The 16,851-nt window shown below is 47.3% G+C and overlaps 1 protein-coding gene across 1 annotated transcript; it reads right to left on the bottom strand.

Moving 5' to 3' along the window:
- Positions 1-397: 397 nt before the first annotated feature.
- On the bottom strand, positions 398-16,581 carry LOC127343145 (GDSL esterase/lipase At1g28600). The gene is made up of 4 exons (XM_051369258.2): positions 16,113-16,581; positions 5,361-5,567; positions 4,851-5,276; positions 398-868 (listed from the first exon to the last, which is right to left on the bottom strand). The coding sequence occupies exons 1-4, from the start codon at positions 16,489-16,491 to the stop codon at positions 660-662; spliced, it is 1,221 nt and encodes a 406-aa protein (XP_051225218.1). The 5' UTR covers positions 16,492-16,581; the 3' UTR covers positions 398-659.
- Between the last annotated feature and the right edge of the window lie 270 nt (positions 16,582-16,851).

The following is a 16,851-nucleotide window of genomic DNA, read 5'->3' as shown; positions in this document are numbered from 1 at the left end:
CAAGAACTCAATCAAGATTTTTGTGCGTCCGTGCGGTGTTTCCAAAACGACAAAAATAATCTAACTTATTTTCCCTAGTCACCTCGTGTAATACAGCATGTTTAGCGGGGTCTCTACAATCACCACTATTCCAGTAATTAACATCATTTTATTAGTCCTTATTTTTATTATTGATTTTTACACTTCTCCAAACTACAGAAACTTTAGACGTTCTTTTTATATAAACCCGTTTCTGCCTAGGTTTATTGAGTATGAGGTCCTTCTGACCATCAGAGCCTTGTTGCTTTTCCTCCTCCAAGTCCACGCTAAGCCCTTTTGCTTCTTGTAGAACCACACTATTTAAAGAAGCGTCACCTTTTTTAAACCTTGTCCTCATTTCTCTTTAGCATGATTAAAGTTCTTTGTAAATCAAGATTTTTTATTGAATTAACAGAGGACTCTACTTGACTAGGAGACAAATCCAAAAAAAAAAAAAAGCTTCAATGCCCTTGCCACTACCACTAGTATTAAGACACTGCATCTTCACTATACGAAACCTGTCAAATCTCGCCTATATTCTGAACTGAAGCTGTTACCGTATTCCAAGCATGATATCACACAATCAAGACAATCTGTTTAGTCTTTCTTCTACGGATCGGCAAACCAAGCAGAGGGTTTCCTCAGCTGGGAGGGCAAGTCTTGGCCAGAGGAAGCGGAGACGAGTGCGGCCCGTGTAGCACGCCGTCGGCGATCACCTTGTACACGGCCTCCGTCGGGTGCGTCCCGTCCCATGAGCCGTACGTGGATGGATCGTCGCAGACGCTGCAACCAGGTTTGCCGCACGCCACGGTCTGGTTGCCGCAGCAGGCGACCAGAGCGTTCGTGATTCCTGCAGGGACGACAGCACAGGATCAGTTACGGGGCAAATCCTACACACCGACGCGATCGCCGCACACCTTCTGCGGGGCATGGGCCTGGCTCATATATCTGCCTATTGATTTTTCCGTTGGCAGTTGGTTTTTCGTTTTTTTTTTCAGTTTTATGTTGGTTTTTCGTTTTTTCTTTCCTGTTTTCCTGTTTTCCTTTTTTCTTTTCTTTTTCCCGTTTTATTTTTCTGTTCGCAAATAATTTTCGAAAATTTTAAAAAGTTCAAGTTGGAAAAAATATTCAAAATGAAAAATGTTCATTTTAAATTTGAATGAATTTCAAAATCTGAACAATTTTAAAATTTGAATAAATTTTTAGTCTTGAACAAAAATTTCGAAATTTGAATTAATTTTGATATTTGAAAGGTTTCCGAAATTTCGAACAGATTATGAATTTTGAACGATTTTTGGAGTTTAAATAGGTTTTAAATTTTGAACAATTTTCACTTTTTTTAAAAATTAAAATCTTTCATTTCTAAAATCTATATACAACCAATTTTGAACAAATTTTAAAAACATAGAAAGAAACAAAAAATGATAGTTTTTAAAAACAAACCTGTAAATAGAAAAAATGCATTTACCTGATGGGCCGCGGCCCAATTAACAGCCGCCGGGTCGAGGGGTGTACGGCACCCCGTCCGTGCCGACCCGGTCGGTATATAGCACCTCCCCAATTACGTTGCATGCTGTGTTGGTTAACAGACCGGCACTAGACGCAAATCTTGCATGGGCTGCATCTGGCACAGCCCATGAAGATGTATCTTAAATTTTCTTTACTTTTTATGTCTCAAAATTTCTACAGTATACATTATTATTTATAAATTGAGAAAAAATTCTTAGACCAGAAAAAGTTACAGGGTTTTCGAGGCTAAAAATGTTTGTAGATAAAAATGTTCACACAGTTCAAAAATAATTGTTCACGAGGTTATAAAAAAACTTCATGTATTACACCGAAGTATTTCATATGATTCGAAAACAAAAAAAATAAATAAAATAAGTAAGGAAATATGCAAAAAAAATAAAATAAAAGAAAAACAAAACAAAACAAAAAATAAAGGGAAATGAAAAAGGAGAAAGAAAGAAAAAAATATGAAAATAAATAGGAAATAATAGAGATAATAAAGAAATTCCATATTGGGTTGGCCTTGCGTCTTGGCGTTACCACAATCATTATATCACATCGCTATATTCCCAACCGAACAAATTGGTTGGGAAAACGCTTTCACTGATAGAAAGCCAGTCGGGGATCAGTTTTCCCAATCGACCTTGTGTGTAACTATAAGTCCGCTCGGCACAGGATTTTCCCAATTTATTTCCTTCCATAAATATCCTAGCATAATCACATGAAAACCCTAAAACGTGTCCAGTGCAATGTGCACCAATGTTAGTGGGCAATCGTCGCAACCAACTTGAAAGCACACTCGTTAAAAGTATGAAAAATTTGAGAAATAATTTAGCACCAAGATAGAACATATAGCATAATCACATGAAAACCCTAAAACGTGTCCAGTGCAATGTGCACCAATGCTAGTGGGCAATCGTCGCAACTAACTTGAAAGCACACTCGTTAAAAGTATGAAAAATTTGAGAAATAATTTATCACCAAGATAGAACATATAGCATTTCACAATTTCAGTTTAAATTCAGTCCATCACTTTAGAAACAAAAAAATGTCAAAACTTGTAGCAAAGGTTTGTTATTGTAAACTGGGCTATGAATTGCAAAAATCAGTTGTAGCTGCTGATCTCCAGGGATATCGCTTTTTAAAAAAAAATCAAAAATTTCATTTTTATGTGTCCAGAAATTATGAAAAAAACATACAAGTAAATATATATCTTTGGAAGTAAATATATACAAGAAATTATGAAAAAAACATACAAGTAAATTTCAGCAATTCCCGTTCACGGAATGTGTTCCTAGTGTTTACCACGATTATTATCCGATGAGAAAATTGCAGCAATATGATTTTATATTGAATATAGTTTAACTAGCATGTTATCTCCATCACAGTGAGTGAATTCTTAGAATTTTACATAGTGATTATCCTTGGCATAAGAAGGGCAGGCCATGCATGCATGCTCTTATTGCAATCCAATATATGCCTTACTAGAACGTACCCAAAATCGTGGTTGTAAGCGCACTCATTGTTAGCTGGATACCTTTTTACCGAAGGTAGCTAAGGGGCTGTTTGGTTTAGGGGATATGAGTCAGGGGATGGGGATATCCCCAACCACGTGGTTAGTGGTAGCCGTTTTTTCTGTTTGGTTACAAAGGTTACAAGGTGGTTAGGGATAGCCTATTTTGTGTTTGGTTCAGAGGATGAAGACTGGACGAGCTGATGTAGTTACCTTTTCAATTGGGAAGGTGAGAATACCTCTAAATTATGAATAAGCTTAATTGGGGATAAAAACTCTAATCTATTTCACCAAATTCTCTATTACTAAATACAGTAGATGGATACAAATCTTTAACAGTAAAAAAGAAAAGAAGAGGAAATCAACACAAGCTAGCTGAAGGCAAGAGATCGAGGAGAAAGCTAGCTAGTCCCTTACATATTAGCTAGTCAAGTTTGCTACCGGTTCAGCTATCGTCTCACTTTAGTTCAGCAACCGGCCGCCGCACATGGATCACTTTGCTCAGCCCATCAGCCGCACGCCCGCGCGCCCCGCGTCGACGTCCCAATCCATAGCCCCTGCAGAGAGAGAATGCAAGAGGAGTAGGGAGCATGGCGCCGGCGAGAGGAGAGGCGAGGCCTTGGGTGGAGGCGCTGCAAGGCGAGGCCACCCCGACGCGCGGCGAGTCGTGCACGGACGGCATCAAGGTACCGCGCGAGGGCGAGGGTGTGGGCGGAGCTGCAGCGCGGGGCAGCCGGCTCCAACGGCGTGGCGAGCGCAGCGGCGAGGGCGCGACGTGGGCCGAGCTGCAGGGCGCGGCGCGGGGCGGCCGGCTCCAACGGCGTGGCGAGCGGCCGGCGACCTTGCCCGCGCGCACGGCGAGCCTCGCCCCTGCCCGTGGCTCGCGCGGCCGGCGACCGGTATAGGGAGATGAGCGAGCGAAAACGTTTCGCGGTGAGCGAGCGGAGAGTGGTTGGCCTCATCCAGCTCTTTTTGCTGGAGCAGCTCAACCAGTTTTTTGAGGCATATTTCAAGAATCTGGTTATCCCTAACCATCTCCACCCTCCAAACCAAACGTGCGGCAACCACCAAAAAAGTGGTTATCCCTTGCCATCCAGTGGATAGCCACTGAACCAAACAGCCCCTAAGTGCACGTGAACCAGTGGCCCAAGTATATTACTAGCTATAGCAAACAGGCCACGACACGTACGACGTGCATGCTGCTGTACGTTGCTTCTGCTTGTCTGGCCACAACTGCTTAACCATATATGTCTGCAGTGCCCGTGTTACCCTGTATTCGCCCCACAGGCCACAGCTAGTGTTCCCAAGGCGATTTCCACAGAAATAACCCTTTTGCCTAAGAATAGTACAAAATGACCTTCCAGTCAAACTATTTCACGTTTCTAACCCTTTTGTGTGGCTTCCTTCGTAAGGGCGCCACACCCTTCTATGTGGCTCCCTTCACAAGGGCGCCACACCCTTTTGTGTGGCTCCCTTCGCAAGGGCGCCACACATTCTGTCATACGTGGTGGCTCCAGCTTGTCTACCGACAATGTGTGGCGCTGCTCCCACGGGCGCCACATAGACAGGTGTGGCGCCCTTGTGAAGGGCGTCACACAAAAGGGTTAGATGCGTGAAATAGTTTGCTCGGAAGGTCATTTTGTGCGTTTTTTTCAATAAAGGGTTATTTTGTGTAAATCGCCTGTTCCCGAAGAAACAGTGGTGTATACCAGACAAACAACTATGGTTGGTACGATGTCGCCGTCTTAGAACGCGAAAGCAAAAGGAGAAGAAAAATAAGAAGTAGAGCTAGCCACGGGTGTACACGTACCTAGCCTTCCGGGGGCCTGGAATATGCTCATCATGGCGCCGTACCAGTCGGCGTAGACGATGGTGACCTCCGGGTGGAGGAGCCGGAGCTGGTCGAGCCGCGCGTTGAGCACGCGGTTGTGGTACTCGGCGAACCTGTTGAACCAGCTCAGGCAGCCCGTGCTCGCGTCGTAGTCCCTGCCGACGGCGCTCCGGAAGCGGCGCAGGTAGAGCGGCGCGCAGCCGAAGGGCAGGTTCCCGGGCACCATGAACGCCCTCGCGCCCATCCCGATCAGCTCCTCCACCGTCGCGGCGAGCTTGTCGACGACGGCCGGCACGAAGGCGCGCACCTTGTCGCGCGGGATGCCCTTGGAGAAGGCGAAGTTGTAGTCGTTGCCCCCTATCTCCCCGAGCGCCACCAGCGCGTCGCTCAGCACGTTGACGCCGGCTAGGAAATGCAGCAGCACTCTTTCAAGCTAGGCGCGCGGTGGGCTTAAACTTGGTAATGGTGATATGTAATAGGCGTGCTTACTGTTCTGCGAGAGCTGCTGCATGTGGGCCCTGAACCAGATCATCTGCGTGTCGAGCGAGAAGGGGGTGATGTCCATCCCCTTGCCGGCGAAGAAGGACCCGTTGTTCGCCGTCGCCGAGATGATGGCGAAGTTGGCGCCGTGCTGGAAGTCCGCCGGGGCGGTGCCCTCCTGGATGGCCGTCACATTGGCCAGCCCAAACTCTTGCGCTGCAACACCCCAAATAAACACCAAGCAAGACTTGATTGTTACTTCATCCGATCCATACTAAATGTCTAAGTTTTAATTTAAATTTCAACTAAAACCGCTCCGACACTTACTACATTGTACTGACCATACATAGACAAGCTAAGGAAAGTGTGTAATAATCGTTCGAAGAACATTCGGTCTTCGATCCTGTACTTCATACAGGCGAATGATCTTGACACAGAATGTTCAGAAGGCCATGCAAGATCGATCTGGTACTTGTTAGTTACTGTACACATATTAATTAGTCGCCCAACGTACACAGTTTAGGCAGAAAAGATATTTTAAAACAATTTTCAAGATTAATATTCATATTTGGTTTCATGGAATCTGACGGACAATGATGTAATGATATATCTTACTCTCAACATTGCACTAGCTAGCTACGGTATATGGTATATGATATGGTACGACGAATATCCCCGGATATCCATATTCGAAAATTATTTAAAATTTATACTATGGTTTTTATCCAAAAACTACTGCACTGCAGCAGCGGATAAATAAACGCCAAGCAAGACTCGATCGTTAGTACTTTTACATCTGCATTGTCACTTCTGCTCCTCCCCTGAAAAAATTATGGACACGTCAAACACAACAAGCGCGGATGCACGATCGTAATTTCGGTGTAGCTCCACCGTCCGTACAGCCCTATACAAGCATGTATGGTCCGCGTTGTGTTGTACCTCGTTATTGTACGACGCGGGACGATACTTAGACGGATGAGATCGTTAACTGGTCACGTGACCTCTTTTTTCTTCTTACGTGAGGTACACATACCATATCAATACAGACGTCGACGGGTATACATGAGTTGGATATGGATTTCGGTGGACCCAACATATGAAAAAACAAACGAACTACGACCCTTCAACTTTGTTTAGGGGAGCACCGGAGCAGGGCTCCTGGCCTCCTGCATTGTGAACCATATACTGGGAAAATTAAGACAGGTGCATAATTGTTCGAAGAACATTAACTCGGTTTGCGGGTGCCCTTTTGATCAAGAACGTCTAGGTAAGCGACGGGTCCATATCAGTGGCGCAGCTTCAGACATATTCTTGAGCGGGCCAAGATGCAGCAGTGCGAAGATTTCTGGCAGGTTGCCACATACATGCATGAGATCGGTCAATGGCAGCATCTTCGATTCTGTAGGATGATCTTGACACCAAACGTCGTGAAGGGCAAGATTGAAAGATCACGGGCCTCTACACTCAACGCGATCACGGTGGAGAACAAATTTGTGATGATGCGATGTCGCTCAGAACCTCTATCTCACTGACGAAACTGACGAAAAAACGCACAGAGAGAATGACAGTTTTGCGACGCGCTCAACAACTGCGTCTTTTCCGTTTTCTCCTTTTATTCATAAGGATTACAACGTGTCCGAGTTGCTCGCCCACGATCCGTTTGTTCCGCGCCATCCCCCGGACGTTATCGTGGCCGATCACCTCGCACATCTCTAGCGAACTAAGAGAACTGGAGACTACTTCTCCTTACGACTAGGACACAGCCGCAACGTGAACAAAGCACGTCTCTGGCCTTACATTATTTCAGAGTTTCAGATAAAACACTAACGTGACAGGTAAACTAGGCACATCCAGATTAACACAACATTTCTCCCCTTTAATCTTGATGTCCTGTGTTTACCACACACATGCCGATCTTCTCCTTGAGCTCTTGGAATCGAAATCTTGCTAGTGCCTTCGTGAGAATATCAGCATGCTGTTCATTAGTTCTGACGTGCTCCACCTCCAGTTTGCCTTGTTCAACACAGCTTCTTGCAAAATGGTATCTCACGTCAATGTGTTTGGTCCTATCATGAAACACAGGGTTTTTGCACAGTGAGATAGCAGACTGGTTGTCAATTCTGATCGTGAACTTGACACTTCCACTGCCAAGCAGCTCTTCCACCAGTCGAGCTAGCCATACTCCCTGGGATGCTGCACATGCAGCGGCAACATACTCAGCCTCACACGATGACTGTGCCACAATTTTCTGCTTTTGAGAAACCCATGATATTGGACAGTGGCCAAAGTAGTACAGCACCCCTGTAGTACTCTTCCGATCATCTATATCACCTGCATGGTCACTGTCAGAGTATCCCAGAAGGCTTGGCTTGCTTGAGAGCCTCCTGTAATTGCAGCCCAGATTGATGGTTCCTTTCACATACCTCAGAATTTGTTTAATTGCCATCATGTGTTCCTTGGTAGGTTTTTCCATGAATCTACTCACATATCCAACTGCATAATTTAGATCAGGCCTGGTGTGTAGCAGATATCTCAGACTCCCCACCACACTTCTATACTCAGTAGGATCAACTGTATCTGATTGACTGTCCTTGCTGAGTTTCAGTCTTGGTTCCATAGGAATATGTACAGAATTGCAGTTCCTCATTCCCATCCTTTCCAAGATTCGTGTCGCATAGCCTGACTGACAGAGAGTGATCCCGTCTTCAGACTGCTTCACTTCAATTCCCAGGTAGTAGCTCAAGAGCCCAAGGTCAGTCATGCTAAATTTAGATTTCATCTGTTTCTTGAAATCATCTATCTCTTTGTTGTCAGCACCAGTTATCACAAGATCGTCCACATATACACCAACAATGAGGATGGAGTCTTTTACCTTCTTCCGATACAAGCCAGCCTCTGATGGGCACCTTTCAAAGGCAAGATCTGACAAGGTTTTGTCAAGTTTTGAGTTCCAAGCCCTGGGAGCTTGACGAAGACCATACAAGGCCTTTTTCAATTTGTAGACCTTGCTCGCTTGTCCATCGACCTCATACCCTGGTGGTTGGCTGACGTACACCTCTTCAGTCAAATCACCATTCAAGAAGGCTGATTTCACATCCATCTGATGGATCTTCCAAGCATATTGCGCTGCCATTGCTATGAGCAGGCGCACAGATTCGAGGCGAGCTACAGGAGCGAAGGCTTCCTCGAAGTCTTTGCCCTTCCGTTGCACATAACCTTTTGCAACGAGTCTTGCCTTATGCTTGACAATTTCTCCGCTTGGATTTCTTTTCAGCTTGAACACCCATTTTAAACCAATTGGTCGGTGTCCGTTAGGAAGCTCACACAACCTCCATGTTCCATTCTCCTCAATTGATGTAAGCTCTTCTTTCATTGCCGCTTTCCAGCATGAATCTCTCAGAGCTTCAACATGACTGGCTGGTTCCTCCAGCCCAAACAAGCACAAGCCATTGTATGCAGTTTCTATTGGCTCGGTCTCCTCATAAAGTTCCTCCAGAAGTCGTTTTCCTTGAGGCCCTTGAGAGGGCTCAGTGTACGGGGAATCGAGGTCGACCTGGATGTGGGGAGAAGTGGCAGGAGTGGCTTCCAGATCGAGTGGATACGGAATGGCTGTGCCATCTCCAGCTTGCCTGGTGTTCGATCCCTTTCGCGGGGCTCCCGCTGCAGCAGAATCCGCTGCCTTTCCTGCCATGACAGGAGTTTCAGCGAGCTTCTCTGCTGTATCTGGTACTTCTTCAGGTTCCTGCCGATTTGGATACAGAACAATCAGGGGTTCCTGATTGACATCTTTCACCGAGCATGCTGAGCTCCAGTCCCAAGGCCTTCCCTCCTCAAACACCACATCCCGAGCTACCACCAGCTTTCTATCTTCAGGATTGTACATTCGGTAGGCCTTTGATCCACTCTCATAGCCTATGAACACCATCTGTCTGCTTCTGTCCGACAGTTTCGACTGACCAGGCCCAACTATCTTGACGTGGGCTGTACAACCAAATGTGCGCAGGTGACCCACTGATGGTTTCTTCCCATGCCACGCTTCATAAGGTGTCATGTGTTGCACACTTTTAGTTGGAGCTCGGTTGAGGAGGTACACTGCAGTGGACACTGCTTCTCCCCAAAACCTTGATGGCACCCCCATGCTCTTCAGGAGGCTTCTCGCCATCGCCACTACAGTCTGATTCCTCCGCTCGACCACACCATTGTGCTGAGGTGTGTAAGGTGCGGTACGGAAGTGCTTTATACCTCGACTTTCACAATGGGCGACAAACTCATCTGAGTTAAATTCCCCACCTCTGTCAGTACGAATTGCTTTTAGTTTCAGGCCTTTCTCCAATTCTGCAGCTGACTGCACTTTCTTGATAGCACCAAAAGCTTCATCTTTGCTATGTAACAGCACAATCCACATGTACCGTGAGAAATCATCGACCAGCAGCAGGAAATACTGTTTTCCTCCCGGTGTGATAGGTGAAATTGGTCCGCAAAGGTCTCCATGCCAGAGCTCCAGCTGAGTTTGTGCTCTGTACTTTGCCTGAACAGGAAACGATAGTCGCTTCTGTTTTGCAATCATGCACCCATCGCAGATTTGGTCTACTTGATCAATCACTGGCATGCCATCCACTAGTTCATCTGTAGCTAGCTCACGTAGTGATCTGAAATTTATGTGACCAAACCTCATGTGCCACAGCCAGGCATCCTCATCTGCATGTGACAACAGGCACACTGGCTCAGCAGGCTGAATCTTCAGAATGTACATTCTATTGCGTGTTCTTGGCACTCTAGCAAGCACCTTCCTGCTCTTGTCCCAAATGGTCATGACACCATCCTCACCCGTGTACTTGCAGCCGTTTTCTTCAAGTTGCCCCAAGCTGATGATGTTACTCTTTAGTCTTGGGATTAGGTACACATCTGACAGCACTCGGTGCTCGCCGGTGAGACATTGCATCAGTATGGCACCTCTGCCACAGATCTCTACTGCAGACCCATCACCGAATCTCACCTTACCATGAACCGTGCAATCCAATTCTGCAAATTTATCAGGATTGCCTGTCATGTGATTGCTAGCTCCTGAATCCAGATACCAAGAGCTCTCCTGACTGCCAGTGAGTTTGGGTATCACTTTCTCCTCATTCAAGAACACCTGCTCTGTCACAAAATTATTTTGATATGTCACTTCGCAGGCTTCCAGCATTAGCAGCGCTGGATCATCATCTTCCTGTTCTGCCAAGTTTGCCTTTTCCTTTCTTGGCTCCGGACAGTCAGATTGAAAGTGGCCCTTCTCATTGCAGTTATAGCACCTGACCTTGGCAATATCGAATTTTCCTTTCTTCTTCTGCTTGCCTCGGTCAGCTTCAGAGTTCTTCTGTGGTTTTGTGCGATCAGTTTTCCCACCGGCCTTCTGTCCGCCAGGGGCACCAGAACCGCTCGCACCTCCTTTCTTGTTCTGCATCAATTGTTCCAATGCACGGGTCATGAGCATGAGTTGCTCATCTTTCCCTCCACTGTTCCGACGGCGTCCCCGCTGCCCGCTCTCGAACGCTGCCAACCTCCCAATTGCTTCAGAGACAGGCATGGTGGTGAGGTCACCCCACTGCTCGATCGTGTTCACAACATCCGAGAACCTTTCGGGCACAGCATTGAACAATACATCTATAATCTTTTCATCATCAATTTTCTCACCTAGGGTTCGGATCTCGGCGGCAAGTGTGGTCAGCCTCTCCCCGAATGTTGTGACGGACTCGCCGTCGCTCATCTGCATCCGATCGAGATCACGCTTGAGCTGCTTTACTCGCGCCTTCTTGACGCGGTCCTCACCGACTCGCATCTGCCTGATCGCCTCCCACGCTTCCGCTGCGGTGTCAAACTCCGCGATGGCCATGACCATCGCATCCGGGAGTGACTGCGAGAGCGCGGCGAAAGCGTCCTCATCCTTGCTCTGGTCATGTGCGCCCTTGCCGTCGATTGCCGACCAGCACCCGAGGGTGCGCATGATGATCTTCATCTTCACGGCCCACACGCCGTAATTTGTGCCGGTGAGCTGTGGGTACTGCACAGGCACTCCACCTCGCGGCGCAGCTCGAACGACGACCGCACCGGCGTCGGCATCCTGCCTCCTGGCGGGCGTCTGGTACCTCCCACCACCGCTGCCACCGGTGCCGCCGCCAAGTGGTGTCCTGTCCCCCATCTCTGGTCACCGTCTCCTCTCGCCACCGATCCAACTCCGCCACCACGAACGCCGCCTCAGACCTAAGGCTCTGATACCAAGTGAAAGATCACGGGCCTCTACACTCAACGCGATCACGGTGGAGAACAAATTTGTGATGATGCGATGTCGCTCAGAACCTCTATCTCACTGACGAAACTGACGAAAAAACGCACAGAGAGAATGACAGTTTTGCGACGCGCTCAACAACTGCGTCTTTTCCGTTTTCTCCTTTTATTCATAAGGATTACAACGTGTCCGAGTTGCTCGCCCACGATCCGTTTGTTCCGCGCCATCCCCCGGACGTTATCGTGGCCGATCACCTCGCACATCTCTAGCGAACTAAGAGAACTGGAGACTACTTCTCCTTACGACTAGGACACAGCCGCAACGTGAACAAAGCACGTCTCTGGCCTTACATTATTTCAGAGTTTCAGATAAAACACTAACGTGACAGGTAAACTAGGCACATCCAGATTAACACAACAAAGATCTGGTACTTCTACCTACTGTCTATGTACACAACTTAATTATTGGCCAACGTATACAGTTCAGCTTCAAGATCATTGGAAGATGCTCAAACATAAGCCGTGTACGTGTACTCCCCTTTTCGAAAAATACAAGGCTCAAGAGCACAAAGCGAGTACTCTACTAGTTTCTATTAACTAACATAACTAGATCTAAATTTCGCTGATAGAATTCCACTACCAATTAATGGATAATTGCCTATTGCTTGTCCAATTTGTTTTATGAGTGTTTTTCCATTATTTATGGAAATTCCATAAATCCGGAGTTATTTGGTAGACCTAAACATCCCAAGTAATAAAGAGAAGGCTCGACGAGCCCAGCTTTGAATTAACAAAGCCATCAACCGGCCAGGAGTACAAGATAGCACGCAGCAAAGAAAAAGAAGAACAAAGAAAAAACTGGGGACACCAGCTAGAGATACAAGCTCAGGTGGTGATGAGCTAAAGCCTACAACAAAGGAACACGCAGACCAGGGCCAGGCCCTAAACTACAGGTTCGCCGAGAACGCCCAAGACTTCAGCAAAACACCGGCGGCTCCCCGAGACGCCACTCCGCGGATCTGAAACCATGCAGGACTAGCACACTGAGCAACATGTCGAACAGAGGACCACCAGCACCCCGAGAGCTGGCTAACTACGCTAGTGAAGCCGGCGAACCTCCAGAGCTCGAAGGGGGAAACTTCATGACAGCGCCTCCAGGAAGGGAAATGGCGCTCGCGAGCGTCATCGTTGTCGGCACAGACCAGCTGTGCAGTGCTTTCGCGGGAGCTTCGGCACCCACCCCAAGAAAAACTCCTAAGTCTCAGCGCATGCCATCACGACAAACCACCAGCTGCTGAGGAACACCGGAGTGCCTCCTGCCACGACGCACCCACAGACAGCCACCCTAGGCTCGGGAATGGTCGCGCAAAGGGGAGACACACCATCTATATGAAGCCGGATACTGCCTGACGCATGGCCTCAACGAAAGGGGCTTCGAGGAGGAGCTTGGAGGATCGCTAGTAACTAGGGTAGCAGACAGAACCCAGGGGCAGGCAACCGGCGACAAGATGAGTGTCATGGCCACGCCTCCAAGAAGGTTAACGGCGTCCAAGGACGTCGTCGTCGCCGGCAATGGCAAGCGCCTTGCATTGCTTTCGCAAACACCCCATCAAGCTCGCAAGCGTCCATGTAGGACAAGGCGTCCAGTGGTGCCACACCAGACCTGCAGGAACAAAACCGAGACACACCGTCCCCCGGTGGTCAAGGGTGGCCGGAGGGAAACGGGAAGGCGGTGACGGCGACCGCCACCGCACCATTGGAGCACCCCCTCCCAACCACCAAACCCTGCCATTCTCCGGCCGGAGCAAACCAGAAATGGCATCTTGGTCCCTACCAAGATCGAAAAACAGAGGACGCATGAGCACTGCCAGCCCGGCCAAACCCTAGCGACGGCCACGACCCGCACCCTCCTCTGTCGTCGGGGGCACAGGGCAACACCCGGCTGCCCCTGGACGGGACCCTTCGGGAAACCCCAGCCAGGCTGGACCACGCCGCCCGGACCTAGGACCTGGGCACTGCCGGCCCGGATCTGGGCTGCCGCCGCCACCCCAGCCACGGCCGCGCCGGCGTCGGGACGCGCCGGCCAGCGACCAGCCGTGCCGCCATCCCGCCGGAGCCACGCAGACCTCACACACTGGTGGCGCCGACGCCTCCAGCGCAGAGACGCCGCCCCTGCCGACCGCGCCGGCCCGCGCCGCCACCGCCAGACGAGGGGGAGAGGGGGGCCCCGCCGGCGCCCCGGGGCTTTGCCCGGAGACGCCCTCCGGCGGCGGCGAGGGAGGAAGGAGGCGGAGGGAGGGTGGGGACGAAGTGGAGTTTAGGGTTCCGCCCTGCCGCTCGCGGGAGCGGGCAGGACGAAAACCGTCGATTCCTCGGTACGTAATCGCGACGGAAGCGCCCGGTCCTAAACATCCCAAGTCCCTGCCATGACCAACAACAAATCTTCCCTCTTCTTCGTTGTGGCGTAATAGGGCATTGTCTATGGGTTGATGGCAGATGTTGGCCGATCCGAAGTGTCTATGGAGGTAGCGATTTTTATTTCTAGTTGGGGAGGTCAACTGAAGCCAACTTAGGCTGGCTTGGATGCTGGTGATTATTTGAGTGCTGGTGGTGGATGTTGATGATGGACACCATCACGGCTTTGCGTTTTTGTGACATTGTACGGATGTGGAAGTCATTTTTCCTCATTGGTCATGTGTGCATGTGGTTCTAATAAAAGAAATACACGCCTTTTGGAAGATCGATGTTTTGTACAGATTTGTGGAGGTAACATGAAGTGGCAACAATGTGGCAATGGGTGATTTTCAACTTGATTGATTATCAGGTCCTTATTGGTGTAACCTCAAAGATGGCATCGTGTTGTGGTGATGTCTAACTAGTTCGATGCAATGATCTTGATATGAGTGGCATACATCTTTAAGTTTATCTTGGATCCCCATTCTCGCTCTTTGGGGTGGAAACCCTTGATGTAGTCTAATTTGTTGGGTTGGTGATGATGATCTGAGTTGCATCCCTGATGGATACATTGCTATGAGAGTATGAGACTTCCCTTTCATCAGTTCTTCATTATGTGATTCTTGTTCGTTCTCATCTTGTCGATCTTTGAGGGCGAGGGTGCCAACGTATTTTAAGGTTGATATTAGCAACATATTTCTTATTCGACTTTTGTGCATATTAGATTGGTCTTTTGAAATACTTTTTTGCTATTGTAACTTCTTCAATAAACTTATAGTTGTGTTGGTCCTTGCTTGATGTACTGGCTTAGAGTTAAGTTTTCGATTTCTTAGGATAGTAGATCTTTCATTACCTAAAGGGAAAAGGACATGAAAGACGAACATTAGAATGGTAAATGGCTAGCACTATGGTCAAAATATATGATTGACGATGGGATAACATGTAATGCTATCCATTTTGAGATTAGCTTTCAATACCAAAATGGCCTGGTTTCCATGAACTATAGTCAAAGCACAAATACAATGATGTGATGGTTCACCGTCAATTGGAGCCTACTCAAAATAAGAAGAATTAAAAGTGGGGTTCGACAAGAAAACAAGGCAAGTAAAAATATGTTTTTTTTTCATGTGAAATTAAGAAACAATTAGAGGCAAAAGAAACACTCAAGAATAATATACTAAAAAGGAACATGAACCATAATATACATTAAAAACAGAATCATTCTCGTAAAAAATAGGAACATGAAACACACAATCTCTTAGGAATAATCATTAAAATACACCAAATATGATTTATTTCTTCATTAATGTTCATAATAATAAATTATGAGCTCCCTTATTTTACTAGTATACTTTTAGATGTGTTTTTTCATAGATAATAATTTCTAGTTCAAAAATTCCTTGATATTTTGTGATGCCATAGAATACCTATTTTGTGGACTCCATTTTGTTATGCATTTCCTATTTTGTTTTCTTCCAGTTTTAATTAGTTCTTGTATTTGTTTCTCATGTTGTTAATATTCAAATATTTAATTACTTAGTTTTTTCCTATATTTCTACTAGCTTGCTAGATAATCTAACTGATATATTGAAAGTTGGCAATAAATTTATATTATTTGAAGTTTAAGGTAAATGGAGAACCAATTTATGATTGTGTATTTACATGGGAGATTGAATTTGTAGCCCGATAGGGATCAAACTACAGATTCATGCTCATTAAGTGTATTTGTTTTTCATTGGGCGGTAACATTTTCTTTATAGCGAGAAGCAAGTGATAACTCTACCAAGACTGAATCTCCATGACTCAAGTATATAATACTAGATGGCATATATTCTGTGATCGTAGTGTGCAACTAGATGTAACCGGTGTTTCTGAAGCAAAAAAATTAAGTTCAGAGTTTCGAATAACCACGAAACAGAGATGCTAAACAGAAGGGTGAAGAGAAAATGCAGACGCGAGCAGCTTGCTTAAGTCTTTACCGATGGCAGTGTCCAACTAGATGTAACCGGTGTTTCTCAACCAAAAAGTAAGTAAGCTTACCGATGAAGTCGATGACGAGGCGGCCGTCACTCGCCCGTCCGGTGGGGCGGCCAAAGAACGTCGTCCCATACGGCGGCTCGCCGTACGGGCTTGGGTTCTTCTTCGCCGCGAGGCGTACATAGTTGCCGGTGTCAGTGAGGGAGTCGCCGAAGCTGAAGATGCGCGAGTAGCAGCCGAGCGCTGAGCTGGCGGCGCTCCCAAGGCCCAGGAGAGCGTACGACACGGCGAGCGCCAGCCAGAAATGGCCGCCTACGAGCCACATGTGATGGGAGAGAAGTATATGCCAGTCGTGAGCGTGGCCGAAGAAGCAGAGAGGGTGATGGGAAGAAGAGGAGCGAACTAAAAGGCCAATAGGCAGCGGGTGTTTCTTGTTGAGCATTTTTGGGGAGCTCGAGATGCCATTATGAAGGCATCCGCGCAGGGATGGAATGGATGGATGCCAGGTTGCCGTCGAGGGATTGCAACTTTGCAAGGAGCCAAGGACAGGATCAAGAAGAAGTAGACAGCACTATATGCCTATGGGTACCACCATAAATACAGGCATATATTCTTGTGAAACGCCGAACTAAACGATTAACTGACACTGCCTACTGCCTTCTCGTGAGCAAGAACAAACAAATTTGTACAATGCCAAACACCTTTTTTTCTTTTACCTCACCATGTTGACAAGCATGCATGGCCATTGGCCATTGGTCGTGAGCGAAACAGAAGGTGTACCGCTGACAGTATGAGCGTCCAG

Source organism: Lolium perenne, chromosome 3 (assembly GCF_019359855.2).
Source record: "Lolium perenne isolate Kyuss_39 chromosome 3, Kyuss_2.0, whole genome shotgun sequence".
In the NCBI taxonomy this organism is placed as follows: domain Eukaryota; kingdom Viridiplantae; phylum Streptophyta; class Magnoliopsida; order Poales; family Poaceae; genus Lolium; species Lolium perenne.
This window is presented reverse-complemented; position numbering and strand designations above follow the sequence as displayed.

Bases quoted from the DNA above. Each gene is read 5' to 3' on its own strand.
- LOC127343145 (XM_051369258.2), bottom strand. From the start codon at position 16,491: ATGCTCAACAAGAAACACCCGCTGCCTATTGGCCTTTTAGTTCGCTCC. The intron at 5,568-16,112 runs GTAAGCTTACTT...GGGGTGTTGCAG, and splicing joins CCTCGTCATCGACTTCATCG to CGCAAGAGTTTGGGCTGGCC. The intron at 869-4,850 runs GTACGTGTACAC...TCGTCCCTGCAG, and splicing joins CCAGGCCCCCGGAAGGCTAG to GAATCACGAACGCTCTGGTC.